The sequence below is a fragment of the Eptatretus burgeri genome, chromosome 13 (assembly GCF_056783735.1).
Source record: "Eptatretus burgeri isolate ZD-2024b chromosome 13, Ebu_testis_v1, whole genome shotgun sequence".
Classification (NCBI taxonomy): domain Eukaryota; kingdom Metazoa; phylum Chordata; class Myxini; order Myxiniformes; family Myxinidae; genus Eptatretus; species Eptatretus burgeri.
Genome location: NC_140973.1, coordinates 60,183,169 through 60,201,424, shown reverse-complemented (window position 1 = coordinate 60,201,424; position 18,256 = coordinate 60,183,169). Strand labels below are relative to the sequence as shown.

General features: G+C 43.8%; 1 protein-coding gene across 8 annotated transcripts in view; it reads right to left on the bottom strand.

The window, feature by feature from the left end:
• PAN3 (poly(A) specific ribonuclease subunit PAN3) overlaps positions 1 to 18,256 on the bottom strand; it is a 72,713-nt gene that overhangs the window by 42,481 nt on the left and 11,976 nt on the right. For all 8 annotated transcript variants that reach the window (XM_085852673.1, XM_085852669.1, XM_085852670.1 and 5 more), the window contains 4 exons: positions 17,937 to 18,009; positions 17,764 to 17,837; positions 12,307 to 12,460; positions 10,783 to 11,042 (listed from right to left, as the gene is read on the bottom strand). In XM_085852673.1, coding sequence (XP_085708799.1) covers positions 10,783 to 11,042; positions 12,307 to 12,460; positions 17,764 to 17,837; positions 17,937 to 18,009 — 561 coding nt within the window. The remainder of the gene's footprint in view (positions 1 to 10,782; positions 11,043 to 12,306; positions 12,461 to 17,763; positions 17,838 to 17,936; positions 18,010 to 18,256) is intronic.

Genomic DNA, 18,256 nt, shown 5'->3' with positions numbered 1-18,256 from the left:
TGTTAGAAAGAGCTTACAATGTATAAGCATACCTCACGTATATATGTGTTAGAAAGAGCTTACAATGTGTAAGGATACCCCACTAATATATATATATATATATATATATATATATATATATATATATATATATATATTCTCTATTATAATACCAAGCTTGCACACTAAAAACTCGGTCGCCGTCACACGATCCCTATGAAATTGCTGTGGCACTTAGCGGACATGCCGACAATGTTTGGGAAGTCTTGGCATTCCATAGTACCACTTGCATTTTGCACAATGCGTATTTTTGTCATTTCCCGTGTACGGTCTGTCGTCTGCTACCAGCTATGTTGTACTGCTATCCCGTGCATGTGCATGGGTATCGCTAGTATATATAGTTGCGGGCCGGGGGTTGGGTTTGAAGACCACTAAGCGGGGGAAGTCTGTTCCCACCAGACTCCCCTGAATTGTAGGCAGTCACACACGGATAATTCCGTGATGCAGCGGCTCGCTTTACCGACCGTGGACGCCAATAACTCAACCGCGTAACCTAGGGTCCCTCCCGTCTATGTGTTAATCGGGTTACCTAATTAATCATGTGATTTAATGACCAGGGAACATGCCTTCGGTACGCATTGCCCAAACCGGATCACTCTACCGGATGGGATAACTTTTTTTTTTAATTTTGTATACCTTGGCGAGGCTGGTGTAAGAGCTAACTCACAATGCACAGCAAGGGGGGCATGGGACAAGAGGGGCGGGAGTGGGAAGGACAAAACAGTGGGGAACAGAGACATTAGGAGATCTGTGGAAGGGAGAGGGATGGGGTGGGGAACATGGGGAATACAAGATGGACATTACAGGGACTTTCAGGAAGGAAAGCAGGGAATTTGAAGGAGGTGGGCTTGGGTGGATTATCGGGGGTAGAAAAGATCGAGGATTTGGATTGTGGATGATAAGAGGTGGTGGTGAACAGTTGTTTTGAAGGCCTGGAGGGAAGAGTGGGATTGAATAGTGAGGGAGTTTATTCCAAAGGCGGGAAAAAAGAGGAATGAAAGAGTGAAGGTGAGCAGTGATTCGTGATTTTGGTAGTTTTACAAGAAGGGGTTGTTGGCGGACCTTGAGAGCCCTGCGGAAATGTGGTGGGGACAAATCGCAGAGAGAGCAGGGGGGCTAGGCTGGAGAGAAGACGGTAGAAGACAGAAAGACCACCGACCAGCCTGCGGTGAGAGTGAGAGGCCCAAAGACTCAGCCTCATTGCGGGAGATACCAATGATCCAAAATGCCTTGGATTCCACAACGTGAAGCTGAGAAAGGTGGGAGGCAGGAATACCAGTCCAGAGGGGAGAGCAGTACTCCATCAGGCTGTGGACGAAAGCTTTGTAAGTGGTCAGGAGCTCAGGTGGGCCGAGGAAGGACTTTGCATGACGGAGGATTCCCAGTCGGCGACTGGCTTTGGAGGCTAGGTTTGAAATGTGGCTTTTCCGGATCGGATGCAGCTGAGCGACACTGCCAAGGACATACCGGCTAAATGGAACGGATCGTTGGAAATAAAGTCCCGGCTAAAGTAGGATTCGGACCATGCTGGATCAATGGAAGAAAAGACAAAAATGAACAGACAACATTCCTAATAATGATTTCTTTACAATCAACTTCCAAAAGGGGGACACAGAGCAGATTTAACGTGAAAATAATGAAAATAATAATGATAACGATCTTCTGCAGTCTTACTTAAGCAGACAGATTTAACAGTCTTATATTGAGGTTGAAAAGGAACAAGCTGATTCTACCGCACACTCGTATCCCACCCAACATTGCGTGGAGTTGGCTATATTGGCCTCCATAGGCGTTTCGTGCAGCATGGGCGTCGTGCTGGGTGTTTCCCGTGCCGTAAAAAAACACCATTTGTGCAGCCTCTTAAGAGACACCCATTCATATGCCTTTTTAATGCAACCGGCAATCCTCCCCAGACCATTGGAAGCTCGAGTCGTCAACCCCGCACTGCCAAGCACACGACTCGCCGCACATGCCGGGTATAGGGCTCGCTCGGGAACGAGGGCTCTGTGCAGCAGTTTCCTCACCACGGCGCCGCACGCGCTGGCCTACATGAGGCCCCACCTGACAGCGAAGGCGCACGTGGCTGATTTACCTCAGGAATAATCCGAAAAGAAGAAGAGTAGGGATGAAATGAAGGAGAAAATGATTTAAGCAACCTGAGCTATTAGATCATCGCAACGCACTCCCTTGTTGTCCCGCTAAACAAAAGGAAGGGGACTATCTACACATATAATAATGGAATAACTGTCTTGGGACAAATATCTGTTATATACATGCGGTTCCGAGAGCCGCTGTGTGTGTGTGTGTGTGTGTGTGTGTGTGTGTGTGTGTGTGTGTGTGTGTGTGTGTGTGTGTGTGTGTGTGTGTACGTGTACCCAAGAATATGTTTTGAACTTGGCTTTATCTGGGATCAAACCTCACCACTAGCTTACGAGTCAGTGACTTTAACCACGTGGCCAAGGTGACTTTTCGATGATAAACATCGGCTTTTAGGTTCTTTCTCCAAAATAAGCACACAGAGTGGGTCCTGATGTCCAGCCATCTGTGCGCCGTTAACATTTCACGAAAACATCTTCTCCTCACGAAGTACCTGACCGATGTGGACCAAATTTGGTATGATGCATCAGGACAGTAATGTCTCACGGGGTTGTGCTCTCCATCCAGATCCACCCATTTAAAGGGAGTAAAGGGGGGGTTTTGCTCCAAATATGGTATTTCATTCAAAAATCTTCTGAGAAACCAACAACCTCATACAGACCAAACTGGCCATGTGGCATCATGACTATGCCCTCACCTTAAGTTGTGCTCCCCATGGCTGTATCTCCCCTGGAAAAGGGACCACGACCTCCCTCTCCTAATCCCTCATATTCACTTAAACACATTTTTCTCACAAACTACATGAGTGATTATGGACCAATTTGGTACAATACACAAGAAGAGTAAGGTCTCATGTGGTTGTGCTCCACATCCAGATCCACCCCCTATAAGAGGCTGAAAAGGGGGGGGGGGGCTTTGCCTCAAATTCAAGTAATTTATTTTAAATTCTCAGAAATCAACAGCCAGATGCAGATCAAACTCTTCATGAAGCATAAGGCCAATGCCGTTAACTCAAGTTGTGCTCCTCGTGACCATACCACTTCAGGAAGAAGGACCATGGTACCTTCCCCCTAATCCCTCATTTTAACGCTGCCTGTTGGGGAAACAACCATAAGTTCCCAACGGGGATATTTTTAATATCATACAGAGCACATTGGGATGAAGAAAAAGTAGGACTTAGAGCGCCGCTGTGAAACACGCAAACATTACAATCAAACACTGAATGAGATATGCAATGACAAATCAAGAAAACATATATGTGTGTGTGTATATATATATATATATATATAGATATATATATATATATATATATATATATATATATATATATATATATATATATATATATATATATATATATATATATATATATATATATATATATATATATATATATATATATATAAGCATTTTGGAGCCCATAGGCAACGGTGACAGCAACAACAGTGATGACAACAATATTGATGACGATGACGTTCGTTCATTTTCTGGCTTGTTCACGCCATTGTACATCAGGATTGAGACGACATCTTTAATTTCTATTGGACGTTTCCCCAGCCTGGATTGAACATGATATCACCCTACAAAAGGAGTCACTAAAATATGAGCTCCCACTGCATAATCATCCCACGTTTTCTGTCAACCTATATATTCTACAGAGCTGTTAGAGTTAATTAATCAACCCTAATGTTGTTTGTGTTTTACAGCGGTACTGCAGTTAACATGTTCTCCAAGTTCTTATTCCTCTTACTCCCATCCATAAGGATGGGCTCTTTGCTAGTGGAAATAATTGCATGCTGCCTGCGCTATGGCCAACTGTCTCATGTGCCTCTGCCCCTGGTCATCCACCTCACATGGTGCCCTCACCCCTGGTCATCCGCCTCCTGTGCTGCCCCCGTCTGGGTTACCCGCCTCGGCTGATGCCTCCGCCCACCTATTCTGCATGCTGTCACTGGTCACCCGTCTCTCAAACGTCATTCTGACGTCCTGATAGACAGCTCATGCACATTGCCTTTCATGGCTTAGCAAAGGACCAGCAGCCCTCACACGCTTGCACAGTGTGATCTTCTGCCCCAAGGATGCAATTGTTTTGGTCCTGATGGACTGGGAGTGATCATGCTTGTGCAGCTCATTGGTCATGAAGGAGAGGGAGTACATGAAGGAGAGGGAGTACATAAAGGAGAGTTTAACAACCAAAAAAGAGGGGGGGGGGATAAGTGCAGGGTGGAGAAAGGAACATATGGGCATGTGGGACAGACCTGTGGCTCCCAACTAATGGACAGCCAACCCAACAGCTGACCACAAGGCTTTCCCAACGAAAAGTGAAGAATAGTGCCCAATTTATTCAAATTGGGAGTTATTTGATTTGGCTAGAGGCCACTAAAAAAAAAATACAAATCTGCAGTGGACAATCAAACTCAACAATCCACTTAAAGCTAACAACAAAAAACCATGCCACGAAAGCAAATTATTGCACGATGAAGCCACAACCACAAAAACGGTAGTAAACCGGGGAAGAGAAATGAAGAAGCACCTCGATAATGGCAATCCTATTATGACAAGGAATACGTCAAGTGTGACCACAAATGGAAATGCTTCAAACTCATTTCGCATTAGCAAATATTGCACTTCCTCCCCCCGGCCATCCTCCACACCCCACCCAACTTATCAAGCTCAGTCCATCTGAAAGGTGGCATGGCTACCCACCTCAAACATGATAGGCAACCAAGTTTCCAGTAGAAAGAAGTATTTTCAAGAATCTCAATTTAAACTTCTGTTAAGGGGTAAACAAATAAAGACAAACACATCACTTTTACGATGGTCAAGCTCTTAAAAGGAGGTCCTTTGAATGAGTTAATAATAAAGTGGTTATAGGTACAGCAACAGCAACACATGAAGGCACCAACACCAACTAATACAGCTGCCCAGCCAGCAAGACTCAGGTCAAATGTTTCGTCCAACAAGTGGTCTTGTCCCAGATAAAGACCACCCGGTGGTTGAAATGGAGCAGTTGTACTATTTGGTGGTGTTTTGAAGGTGTATTTTCAAAACTGCACCAGTTTTATGAATAAATGGCACTATGCATTTACCTGAGCCCTTAAGTCCCAGTCACACCTTGACGTTTTAGCCAGCAATGGCAACGTTTTAAAATGTTTGTAAAACGCTGGCTTACGTTGAACTTTTGATGTTTTTTTTTTTAAAGATTTTGACGTATTCATAACGACTTGGTCTTATGCATAACATATTAGTAACGGACACAGAACGTTTCGTTGTGTTATAGATAACTTATACGAAAGAATGCTGAACCTGTTGTCAGCCTTCACAACCTATGCCCAACGATAGTCTAACTTATGCATAGCGCGCTGCACGCATCACGGAGGATGACGTGGCGTAGGTTATGAAAAGGCTGCCGCACAACGATTCAAATCATAACCGCCGCAGAAATGGGAGTGTCAACATCGCAGTCACACCTTGGCAATCTTGCCAGCGTATGCTGACCTCTGAAAAATGTGTCTAAAACGCTGGCGCACATCGAATACGGTATGGGTAAGTTTGATATGCATGAATAGAATGCTAAAGTACACTATCATACGTCGTATTAAATGGAGTACGTCTTGTAATTTTAAACATGTTGAAAATTTTACGACGTACTTGCCGTATTAAACACACGTTCCGCATGCGATGGGAATAAGTTTTACGCACGATATGCGATCGTTGACACACATCGACACACGTTACTTGAAAGGTACTCATAAGTTGAAACACGTCAATGTAATGGTTAGCGTCAGTGTCCCAGACTCCCGGTTTTTTTTTTTTTTCTTTCTTCGGTATGACGGTGTTCAGTGCGGTTATGATTTAAATCGTTGAGCGGCAGCCTATTAATTATATTATATTATAACCGCACTAGAAATCGAAGTGTCAAAATCACCGTCATACCGAAGGAAGAAAAAAAAAAAAAAAAAAAATAAAAAAAAACAGGGAGTCTGGAACACTGACGCTAACCATTACCTTGATGTGTTTCGACTTATGAGCACCTTACAAGTAATGTGTGTCACCGATCGCGTAACGTGAGTACAACACGTTACTCATAGGTTAGAAATAAGTTTTGGGTACGCTAAACATTATCTCGACGTGTTTCGACTTATGTGTAACTTACAATTAACGTGTGTCGACGTGTGTCAACGATCACGTGACGTGCCTACAACTTATGGCCAGCGTTATGCGGAACGTGTGAGTCATACGCTGGCATAAGTCTTAAAATTTCAACATGGAAAATTTGAGGACAACCGAAAAGTACGTTTAAAGCCAGCGTACGACGACGTATGGCAGTGTTTTTCAGCGTGCTCTCAATGTTATCAAAAAACTTACCCATAACGTATTTGACGTGTACCAGCGTTTTAGACAAATTTTCCAAAAAATCGGCATAAGCTGGCTAAAACGTCAAGGTGTGACTGGGCCTTAAGTAAAGAGGAATGCTAAATGATCAATGCCATTTGTACATGTTCCATGAAGTTATACTTTTCCAAGCACCTATAAATTCCTGTAAAGCACGTTATACTTACCGAGTGTCGAGGAGTGATCTAGTCGTGTCTTGGTAAGCTGACTACGTGTTACACCTGGTTGAGTGGGAGTCTGAGAAGACTTGGACTATTCTTTTCTTTTTCATGTAACGATTTCACATGGATGCATTCACCAGGTTGATTCAACTTGGCAACAGGACGTTGCTTTTTTTATACCACTTAAATGTCCATCACTCCTTCACAATGAAGAGTAATAAAAACATTTGCAGCCATACACCTGGAGATGAACATGGGACAAATGTCCACCTGTGCAGGTCAATTGTAGTTTAACTTTGGGAAAATAAAGGAGTTTAAAGTCCTTCTATTGAGACTATTACACCAATCATACACCACCGAAAAACTAAAGTACAGCATATAAGCGCATCTCACTGTCTTTGAACACGGAATAACTCACCATTGCTGTCGGCCTATAAAACATGAAATAATCATGACCATTTCTTTACACTTACAATACATAATATATATATATATATATATATATATATATATATATATATATATATATATATATATATATATATATATATGAAGCGCCGTGAGGAGGAGTGATGCAAGGGCCACATCGGCCATTTTGGAGTTAATGCCATGTAGCACTATTTTAACCCTTCCCCTATCATACGAGCCTATCATCATCATATCATTAAAAAAAATGTCGCTTACATCACTCCTCCTCCAGAAAAAAAAATGAGGGACCAGAAAAAAGTGATATGACTGATTGAAGACACAAATGTCGATAACAAAACAGCATGATGGACCTTTCAGTGGAGTAGCTCAAGTTAATTATCTCCAATTTTCTGCTTTAGACCATTAATCGCTCGGACGGCACTTTCGCGGACAAGATTTAAGGGTGTGTGGTCAGTTTGTGCCACGTATCCTTATTCTTCCACATCATATAGCGTATTCCCACATACCATTGGAAAGCGGACTTAATTTCCTATCCATTGGTATATAGTATGTGACTATAGGTTAAATGATGAGCGTTTTATAGGCTATATCATGCTTCGCTAAATAATCGCACAAGGCAAATTTGAGAGCAAAAACGGTCATTAAAAGTATACCTGTTCATAAATCATAACATTCTAGAACACGGATATAGCCAATGTTATTTCTTCTATATAGAGTGATATCTTTATATTATTTCAGGGCATCTGGCAGCTTTCTGTGATAATTATTGGACAAGTTATAGCGTTTTCTGTTAAACCCCTTTTGTACATCAACTCTTAGGCCATAATACCTGGCCTTTATCCAAGCATCGAGGGAAGGAAACTGGGTTCTACATTTGGCTGCTATCCGAAGTATCATTCCTTGGTGCTTTGCATATGACAGGCTGAACTATGCCAAGTATCTACCAGTCTATTACTGCCAAATGACCAGGCACTCCGAGAGACACCCAGAGGTTCATCAGCACATGCTAGAAGGAGGTTTCTCAGTACAATTAGGTGCAACCAATACATTTGGTAGACTTCCTGTTGACCAAACCATTGAAGAAACAGTCAACAAGGACACAAAGACAGCCAGAGGCACAAAGGGATTCAGCTTGAAGCCTGCTGCTATTAGCAGGTACTATGTCACAGTAGAATATAGAAGTACCTGTCTTAAACAAATGAGGCTGATGATAGATGATAGCTGCAGCAAAAGAATGGTTCACACAGATTTGTCAGCTTCAAGAATGCACAAGGATGAGACTGATGTTGACAGTTTGGTTTATCTGATGGAAGATACCTGGACAAACCCATTCAGTCAAAATCCTTCAGAGCTGATAAGCATCTCAACTGGTGCTAGTGTGTCCCCAGAAGTTGCCAATGATCTTTTGACTGCACACAAGAAAGGGGATGCAGCATATACAGATTATCAAATACAGCGTATTGAAGGATGAGAAAAACCATTCTTTGACAGATTGCCAAAGATGCAGTTCAAGACATTTGATAATGTCCACAAAAGGATCAGCAGTAAACTACCTAACAAGGAACAAGTCCTCAAAAGTGAAAATAAACTGTTTGGACAGATGATACTCGTAGCTTCCGGCAGAAAGTTGAACATGAATAATGTACTGAAACACCTTATAGGCCCCCTTCCTTCGTCCTTGGCCAATTGTGATGGTACTTTGAAAAAAACCAACAAAGCAGCCCTTGCCAGAAAGCTTGAAAGTAAGGTCTCTGCTGCGGAAAACGTCCAACACCCACCCCTCAGCGTGTATCATTGATGGCATGAGTATTGTACAGAGCTGAAAGGGGAGAATCTCACTTTTGATGAAGTGGCTGATATGCTTCTTTCAGCTGTGCTGAATACATCAGCAAGTAGCAACAGGGTTGATGTAGTATTCGACATCTACAAACAGATATCTATAAAAGATGCAGAAAGGGTCCTGAGGTCAACTGATTGAGGTATCCGCTTCACAAACATAGCACGCGGTCACCAAATACACCAATGGAGGCGTCTTCCGTCTTGTGACATCAGCAAGATGAAGCTGATCAAATTCGTCACAGAGCAATGGGGAGCAGAGCCCTACAGAATGAGACTTAAAGACAAGATCCTTTATGTCACATGTGAGGATATCTGCACCAAGATCACCCGTGAGGCTGTAGTTGAAGTTGACGAGCTCCGTTAATCTCACGAGGAAGCAGACACACGCTTGCGATTACACTGTAAGCATGCATCGTCAAATTTCCATTCTGTGATAGTAGCTTCAGAAGACACAGACGCCATGATGCTATGTCTGGCTTTTCATGATGACAGACTGTAATCTGTTCATCCGATGTGGATCATCAACCCCCACCAGACTTGTTGACATAATAAAAGTTGCTCGTGCTCTCAGCAGAAATATCTGTAAAGTTTTATTTGAGATTGCATTCCTACACAGGCTGCGACACAGTAAGCGCTTTCAGTGGCCGTGGAAAAGTGACAGGACTCAAACTCCTCATCAACAATCCAAGGTTTCAGACAGCTTTCAGTGACTTGGGGAAAGACTGGACACTACAGGATGATCTCTTCCATGTGCTTGAGGAATTCACTTGCAAGCTGTACATGTCTCAAACTGAAATCACAGAAGTTAACGAGATGCGGTTTCAGTTGTTCCGTGCTAAGAATGGTGATATCCAGTCAGGACAACTCCCTCCTTGTCAGGATTGTTTGAAGCTTCATGCTACCAGAGCATGTCACCAAGCAGCCATTTGGCACCACAGTCTTGAAGTAACTCTACGTGTACCCAGTCCACTTGACTGTAATGGTTGGGTATTGGATGACGATGGTAGACTTGCCATTGGATGAGATGAGAAAAGTTGGAATAAAGATAACTCTGTGGCACATTCTGTTCAAAATTGTTCAAGAACTTCACAACATATATGTTTTCTTCTGCTATTGAATTGAACATGTAGCATCTTTGAAACTATGTCAGATTAATTAATAAAACTTAGTATCCTTTTAATTTTGCAGTTTGGAAGTAAAATGCATGATTTGTGATATGGATGCGATTTAAATTTCCTTTCAAATAAAGTGCATTACATTTGAGTAATGACACCACCAAATCATAAACGTGATAAAATTAGCGTGTGGATATACCCCTGCTGCACATAAAGCTGTGTAAAATGCTTGACCTACTCTACTCAGATGTCCATCATGCATTTCTGTGTTCCAGATACATCAACCTAACAGAAAATCACAACAAACCTTGGTCCCTCAAGATGGTACCAATTGGCCAGAAATGGCCCTCTAGCTCATGGACTATCTATATGGTTAAAGTGGGTTAATCTCACCCTTCCTCCCATTCCCATCAAGAGCTTAGACATGTGTGCAAGCTTGTTTTTAAAGTCCTCCACTACAACCACCCCCTCCCCACTCCCCCCAAAAAAACCAAAAAAAAACAAAAACCTTTGTGAATTTGATTTAACTGCAAAACAATTGATGATTACTTTTTCAGGAAAGACTTGGACAACAAATCGACGTGAAAAGAGTTCCACATCTGCTGCCGCAAGATAATAATGCAATGCAAAAGGTTCTGCCATGAACCTTGACTGAGACATATGCCAAAAATGCTTCATAAATAAAGCATTAGGCCCAGGTTGCTCACCATGCCCGGGTGCTGGTTAACCCTGGGATCGGTGTAGAAGTAGGTTGTACCCCGAACGGTCTCATTTTGCACCATGGCAGCAAGAGATGGTGCTTCAACAGGGGACGCATTCGCAACAACTTGACCGACCGGTAGTCCATCTGCCGTGCCGGGGAAAGAACTGTGGTTCAACACGTGACCGTGGCGATGTGGCGTTGGCGATGCGTGTGGAGTGATCTTCGGCGAGTGGAGGGGTGAAGAGCCCGCGGACAGTGAAAGCCCTGTTAGATGGAGGGAGGGAGAGTGAGATAGAGAGATAGAGAGATAGAGAGAGAAAGAGGTGCAAGTCCATCATAAGCATATCGAGCCATGAGAGGAAAAGTTGGAATCCAACCATGACATTAAACATCTGAGATTTTTACAATCAATGGGAAACCAGACACAGGGCAACAATGATGTGTGCACAATAATGGAGGGGGTGGGGGAAACAATTTTTAGATCCAAACATTCGGTGGCGAGAATTCGCTCCGAGTCGAGGGGGGGTGGGGGGGGAAGGGGGGAAGGGTGTCGACGTCGACAGTTCAAACCCTGGCTGAGTCATATGAAAGACATTAAAAATGGTGCATGCTGCTTCCTTGCTTGAAACCAGCATTTCAAATGGCGAGAGCACGGACAAACGATGGCGTTGGCAATACTAGCATGGGCTTGCTGGGCATAATTTCCTTGTAAGGGAATTCATACTTATTTATTTATTTATCACTCGTCCAAAAATCTTTCAACTTTTTCTATTTACTTATTGTTGCAAATCACAAACGAGTTTGAGTCATACCTTAAAACAGCAATATGATGTTTATTCATTTCTTACAAGCCCATTTAAAATGCGCATCATCGCTCCCCAGACTAAGCAAACCTCAGATTTTACATTCTCCCTGACACATCGTGCTGTTTGCTGTAAACAATGCCCTTTTCGAATCATCCTTTAATATTCAGATGCCATTTTAAAGGAAACGATACCTTTTCAAAAGTCGCACAAAGCTCACAACCTTTGGTGATATCTGCCAAAATAACTGCAATAGAAATTCATCAAATTTATTAAATAAAGAAATATATAGCCAAATGGAAACTACCATGCTTCAAGGCTTCATTCAGTCTCTGCTTCTTAACATCCTGAAATATCAAGACATCGTGGGCCGTTCATACGAACATCAGAGATGCAGAGGCCGTGTAACTGCAGAACTTCCTCATGTTTGCATGATTGTGAGAATTAACCGAGAATTGATTTTTACCGAAACGGAATGAAAGAACCAACTCAGAATACACAGATTGGTTAAAAGAAACAGGACCAAAAAAAGTTCTGCATTTTCATAATAATGAAACCACATTTGGCACAAAAAACAAACAAATATAAAGAACAGCTCCAGGTGAATGGCTGCTGGGAATCTGACAAATAAAAATAACAAAAATAAAAACTTCAACGTTTTTCCTCGAATTGCCAAATGAAAGACGAGCTTATGCACCGCGACCGAACTGGGACGAGCGTTATACCTGGCGCAAGCGAGGCTGGGGTCGACATCATGGGATTGGTGAAGATTGCAGGGGAATACGACCCAACAGCCGGAGACTGAGAAACCGCTCCGAGATGGGAGGATGGTACCTGAACCCCTTTGGGGATGAACTCACTTGCCGTTGGGTTTGGAGTCTGTTTGAGACAAATGATGACAGAATGGCATGTATGAAGGCTTTGAACAGTTGGATGATTATGCACAATTATTATATAGACAGTACAGCGATATGGCTAACCTTAAGTAAACAACTAACTGGTTCTTGAGAGACAGTGGCAGTTCCTCTTCAGGATCTCTGCCTCAAAGAAAAGTTTTCCGGTCGTTTTTGTCACATTTTTACAGTAATTTTGTTATCTCTGTGTTTACTGTTTGTTCCTAGTTGTCTTGTGTTAAAACTTGTGCTAATTGGTGAGTGTTCGTCGTCTTTTCATATTAGGTTTCCTTGAAGCTTACCCCTCTTCCCGTCTGTGTGCACGATCTGTTTTCTCCTTATCACCTTCAGTTTTTTTTCTATTCCTCCCAACTACATCCTCTGTTTCATGTCTGAAAATATATAAAAATAAATAAATAAAGTAAAGAATCGTTTCCCTTCTCCCCTTCCCTCCCGTAACCACGTGACTTCCTCTACGGACTCTTCCTCTTCCTTCTTCATTGCCTTCCATATATCCAATCCCATTTTAATCGTGAAGGTATTCACCATTCAACTTCATTATTTTTTTCTTCAAACTCTTCCTTTACTCTGCCCCCCTTTTCTCTAATCTTCAAAAAAAATAATAATAATAATATGGTCTCTTAAAATGTTTTGACTTCCTCTCTTTGCTGTGCCCTTCTTCCCCTTCTTCAAAAACCTGAGTTATTTTCGACCTTTCTTTCATCCTGTGTCGAAAAATTCCATCTGTTACAACGCTTCCTTCCTCCATTCTCGAAACTCTTTTGAATGCCATCCATCCTCCAATGTATTTAAAGGAATCAGTGAACTACAAATTTTTGAAATCCCATATTGCCATGCTTGTTCATCTTCCAATCGTTATTCATTTCCAACTTCAGTGCAAATTCATCCCACCTCCTTAAATCTACTTCCTCCCAACTTCCCCACTGTTACAATTCCTCCTTACTACTCTGATCTCCCCCACCCCCCCCCATCCTACCTCCCCTCTTCACTCTTCTCCATTGCCCTCTGCTTTAATAACAGCTCCTCCTCTGGTATCCCAAACTGTATGGTGTTCAAACATCCGTACGCTCCGTTCCAACCAAACCAAGTATCTCACTCTCATTCAATACACTCCTCAAAATCTAAAACATGCTCTATATTTCCTCTCATCACACCTTCCCTTCTTCCCACCCCCTCCCCCCCCAAATCCTGTTCCGCCCCCCCAACCACTCCCAGATTTACTATACCTCTACCCAGTGTCATCCTTCCCCTCTCCCCACTCCCTCGCTTCTCCTTCCTCCCCCATGACCGTGCCTGCTCTCATCGTCTCCGCTCCCTCTCATTCTTCATCTCAATTCAGCCACCTCCTCCCTCTTCAAGGCAAACATCACTCTCTTTGCCCCCATCTTTCTATCTCAATTCTCCCCCCTCACGCTTCTCCCCTCTCACCCTTCTCCCTCCTCCCCTTCAAATCTCTCACCTCACCCCTCCCTTTCTAATCTCCCCCATCACTCATCACTTCCCCTTCTCAAAGCTGCCTCCCCCTCAAATCTCATCACACCTCCGCCTCTTCTCATCCCCTCAATTTTTGTTCCCCCCCCACCCACTCCCATCTTCACAATACCACTAGGTAGTTTCATCCTTCCCCTCTTCTCACCTTTCCCTTATCCCTCCTCCCCCATGGCCATGCCTCTCATGGTCTCCCCAATCCCTCAAAGCTTCCCTCACAAATCAGCCACCTCCTCCCTCTTCAAAGCAAATTCTCTCCCTCCACCCATCCATGCTTCCCCCATCACCCTTCTCCCTCAATTCTCCTCCCTGACCCTTCTCCTAATATTTTCCCCCCTCACCCCTCCCCTTAAAATCTCCCTCCTCTCAATGCTGCCCACCCTTTCATATCCACAAAGCTGCCTCCTTCCCCTACCATCTCTTCCCACCCATTCCCCCAACTCCTCAAATCTCCTACTTTCCTTTGCCCCCTCTCTAATTAATCCACACTGAGACACATCCCTTCACCACCGAGCCCTTTGTCCTCCTCCCCATCAGACCCTCTCCCATAGGTCTTCTGCAATCTCCTACACACTGTCAACAACTCTCCCTACCTCCACCTCTCCTCCCTCGTCCTACCCTGCCGCTCGCCTCGCCTCCCCTCCCCTGCACCCAAAGCTTCCTCCCTTCCTTCTTCCTTAACAGTGTGGACTTCAAACAACCGAGGCCTTTGCTCTTACCTGACTGAACTCTCCATCCAGGTTGCCACTGACAAATCAGATGTAATCTGCTTAACAGAAACTTTCCTCCTTCAAGACATCTCTGACTCTTTAATGTCTCTCCCTGGTTTCTCCCTCCTCCAGTATGATAGATCTGAACCTCGTCCTGGCAGCGGAGTTGCTCTCTTTATCAAAAACTCCATTCCTCACTCGACATACACTGCCCTCAGAACTCCACACCCCCAAGAATACCTCTGGCTCTGGCTTCCCCGATGCTACCACCTCTTGTTTATATGTGTGTTGTACCATCCACCAAACAGTAATGACTCCATTTACATCTTGCTCGCTGACAACATGGACCAACTTCTATCCACTCATCCAAACACTCTCTTCCTCATATGTGGTGACTTCAATTGCCATCATGCCAGTTGGCTGGGTGTGGGTACCTCCCTCTCTCACCTGCCATGGCACTTCAGCGAAGGATTTCTGTGACTCATTGGGACCTACTCAATCTGTCAACTTCCCGACCCGGTTCTCAGCCAACAGTACTCCATCTCTTCTGGATTTGATTTTGACCAATTTCCCAGAAAATGTCTGCTGTTCTTCTGCTCCAATGGCTCATCTGACCATATTATTGTTAAAGTGGTCATCTCTCGGGCTGTTATTTGAGAACCACCTCAGCGCCAACGAATCTGGCATTTCACTCGGGCCGACTGGCAGGGACTTCAAACAGCCATCAAACTTCTCGACTGGTCTCCCATTTCCACTCTCTCTGACATCAACTTATCCTGGGAATTCTTTCAAAGAAATTTGCTCTTTCTCGTCTCGTCCTCAGTTTCTCGTCTCGTCTCGTCCTCATTTATCCCATCTCGTCCTCAGTTGGCCTACCTTTCCTCCCGCCCATGGGTCTCTGAAGCTTGTGGCAAGGCATTTGTCCTAAAACAACTTGCCTTTGCCTCATAGAAGGCAAATCCTACTGAAGGCAATCTTATTTCCTTCCAGAAATCTCAGAACAAGTGTGTGTCTACCCTCAGATCAAGGAAACATCTTTCCTATCTCAAGTCTGAACTCTCAAACCTATCTCCCTCCTCCAAATCCTGATGGTGTCTGGTTAAGTCCATTTCTGGTGTATGTTCCCCCTCCAGCCCTTCCCTGACCTCAAATGGCTGCACAGCTGACACTGCACATGAAAAGGCTGAATGCCTAAACTCTGTGTTTGCTTTGAAATCTTATGTCCCAAACTCATCGCTTTCTGCACCCACCTTACCCAGTCACACCCAGCTGTTTCTAAACTCTGTGCCCTTTTCTCCTATTAATGTGGAGAGCTTGCTGTCAAACCTCGACTCAGATTCTGCAACCAGTCCAGACAGCATCAGCACTCATGTCCTAAAAACCTGCTCTTGCTCACCCTCTCATTTACTCAAGGTCATCTGCCATCTGCTTGGAAATCAGCAAACATTACGGGTCTGCATAACAAAGGTGCAAAAACAGATCCCTGCAACTACAGATCAATCAGCCTGCGCCCAATCATCAGCAAAGGTCATGGAATCCATCATCGCTTCAGACAATAAATCCTTCCTCTTCTCCAATGGCTTGATTTCAGATCATCAATTTGGTTTCGGATCAGGTCACTCTACCCGGGATATGCTGCTTCTGCTCTCCCAACAATGGGTGGAGGTACTCAGTGCCAGACATGAAATCAGAGCCATATCCCGAGACGTATCGCGTGCTTTTGACACGGTCTGACACCCTGTCCTGCTCACCAAACTCTCTTCCTTTGGTATCCAAGGCCATCTCCACTCATGGCTCACAGACTTCCTCTCCTGTCACAGCCAACATGTGGCCATAAATAGAGTTCTCTCATCCCCTCTTCCTGTCCAGGCTGGAGTTCCTCAAGGCAGCATTCTGGGCCCTGTTCTTTTTCTGGTTTTCATCAGTGATCTCTCAGACTCTCTGGAAAATTCTCCTGATCTCTTTGCTAATGACTCCACCCTCTGCCGTACCATCTGTCATCCCTCAGACCGGCAAGCAGCAGCTTCTTCGCTCTCTGCAGATCTGGATAAAATCACATACTGGTCCAACACTGAGAACATGTCTGAATCCTGACAAATGTCACACTCTCACTATGTCTCTCTGAAAGGACTGTCTGGAACCCCTGTTCAGCTGGGGAACCCCTGTTCACCTGTTCAAAACAGCTGTTCACCACCACCTCTTATCTTCCCTCATCTAAAACCTCGATCTTTTCTACCCCCGTTAATCCACCCCAAACCACCTCATTCAAATTCCCTGCTTTCCTTCCTGAAAGTCCCTGTAATGTCCATCTTGTGTACCCCGTGTTCCCCACCCCATCCCTCTCCCTTCCACAGATCTCCTAATGTCTCTGTTCCCCACTGTTTTGGCCTTCCCTCTCCCACCCCTCTTGTCTCATGCCCCTCTTGCTGTGCATTGTGTGTTAGCCGTCATATGAGCCTTGACAATGTAGACAAAAAAAAAGTCCCTGTCGTGTCCAGCTTGTTTACCCTGTGTACCCTGCCCCATCCCTCTCCCTCCCACAAATCTCCTAATGTCTCTGTTCCCCATTGATTTGTGCTTCCTTCTCCTGCCCCTCCTCCCTTTGTTTGATGTTCTGTGTGTTAGCTCTGATACGAGCCTCGATATTGTGCAAAAAAATAAACAAGAAACACTTTATAAATGAAGAGCTGAGTCAGAAAGGTAAATTATACACAAATGCCTAAAGGGGATCTTGCAAAGATCAAGGATTTTGAAAATTTATATTTTCAATACCGATCTCAGACAAAGGAACTTGTACAAAATAAAATCACAAACAGTTCACATTATAATACCTGAACACGAATGACAAGAACATTAGTAGACAATGGACAAACACATGGTGGAAGAATTTGAAAATGCATTACAAGCATCACAAGCCTTATCTGTTAAGATTGAAATGTGAAAATATGACCAAAATTAAAAGAAATAAACATATCGAATCAGCTGCCGTAATCAGACATGCAATAAAAAGTTGTTCAAAGGACTTCCAACATGTGACAATATGAGAAAGGGCTCAAAAAAAGTTCTCGACCTTCCGATGTTGAGCGGTGAGGCTCATGTTGGCAAAGCTGCTGAAAAGCGACGAAACTGGCGAACTTATCGTATCTGTAAGGCAATGGATGAATTACAAAATCACCACGGTCCACCGCACATCTAACCGAGAAAACAATGAGGCCTGCTGAAAGAAAACAGTCGGGAGTATACCTTGCCTCGACGGGGAATATAGCTTGGCATTCTCTCCAAGAACGATTGGAGAACTCTGGCTGTTTGGCATCCTCTATGAGGGGGAGAAGAAAATAATCAATGGAGAAATATTCACGTAACATTCTCGAAAAAAAATGCGGGACGACTTGAACAGCTTGATAACTTTTGTAGTCTAATGCACCAGAATAACATTTTTGTGTTCATGTTTGAAAGAGAACCTTGTTTTCTTAAACACCACAGGTAATTAATTACCTCTATAGGTGATCAATAAGATCTGCTTTGGCATTCGGTGTCACATGTTCACAAAGAAAGTGACACGC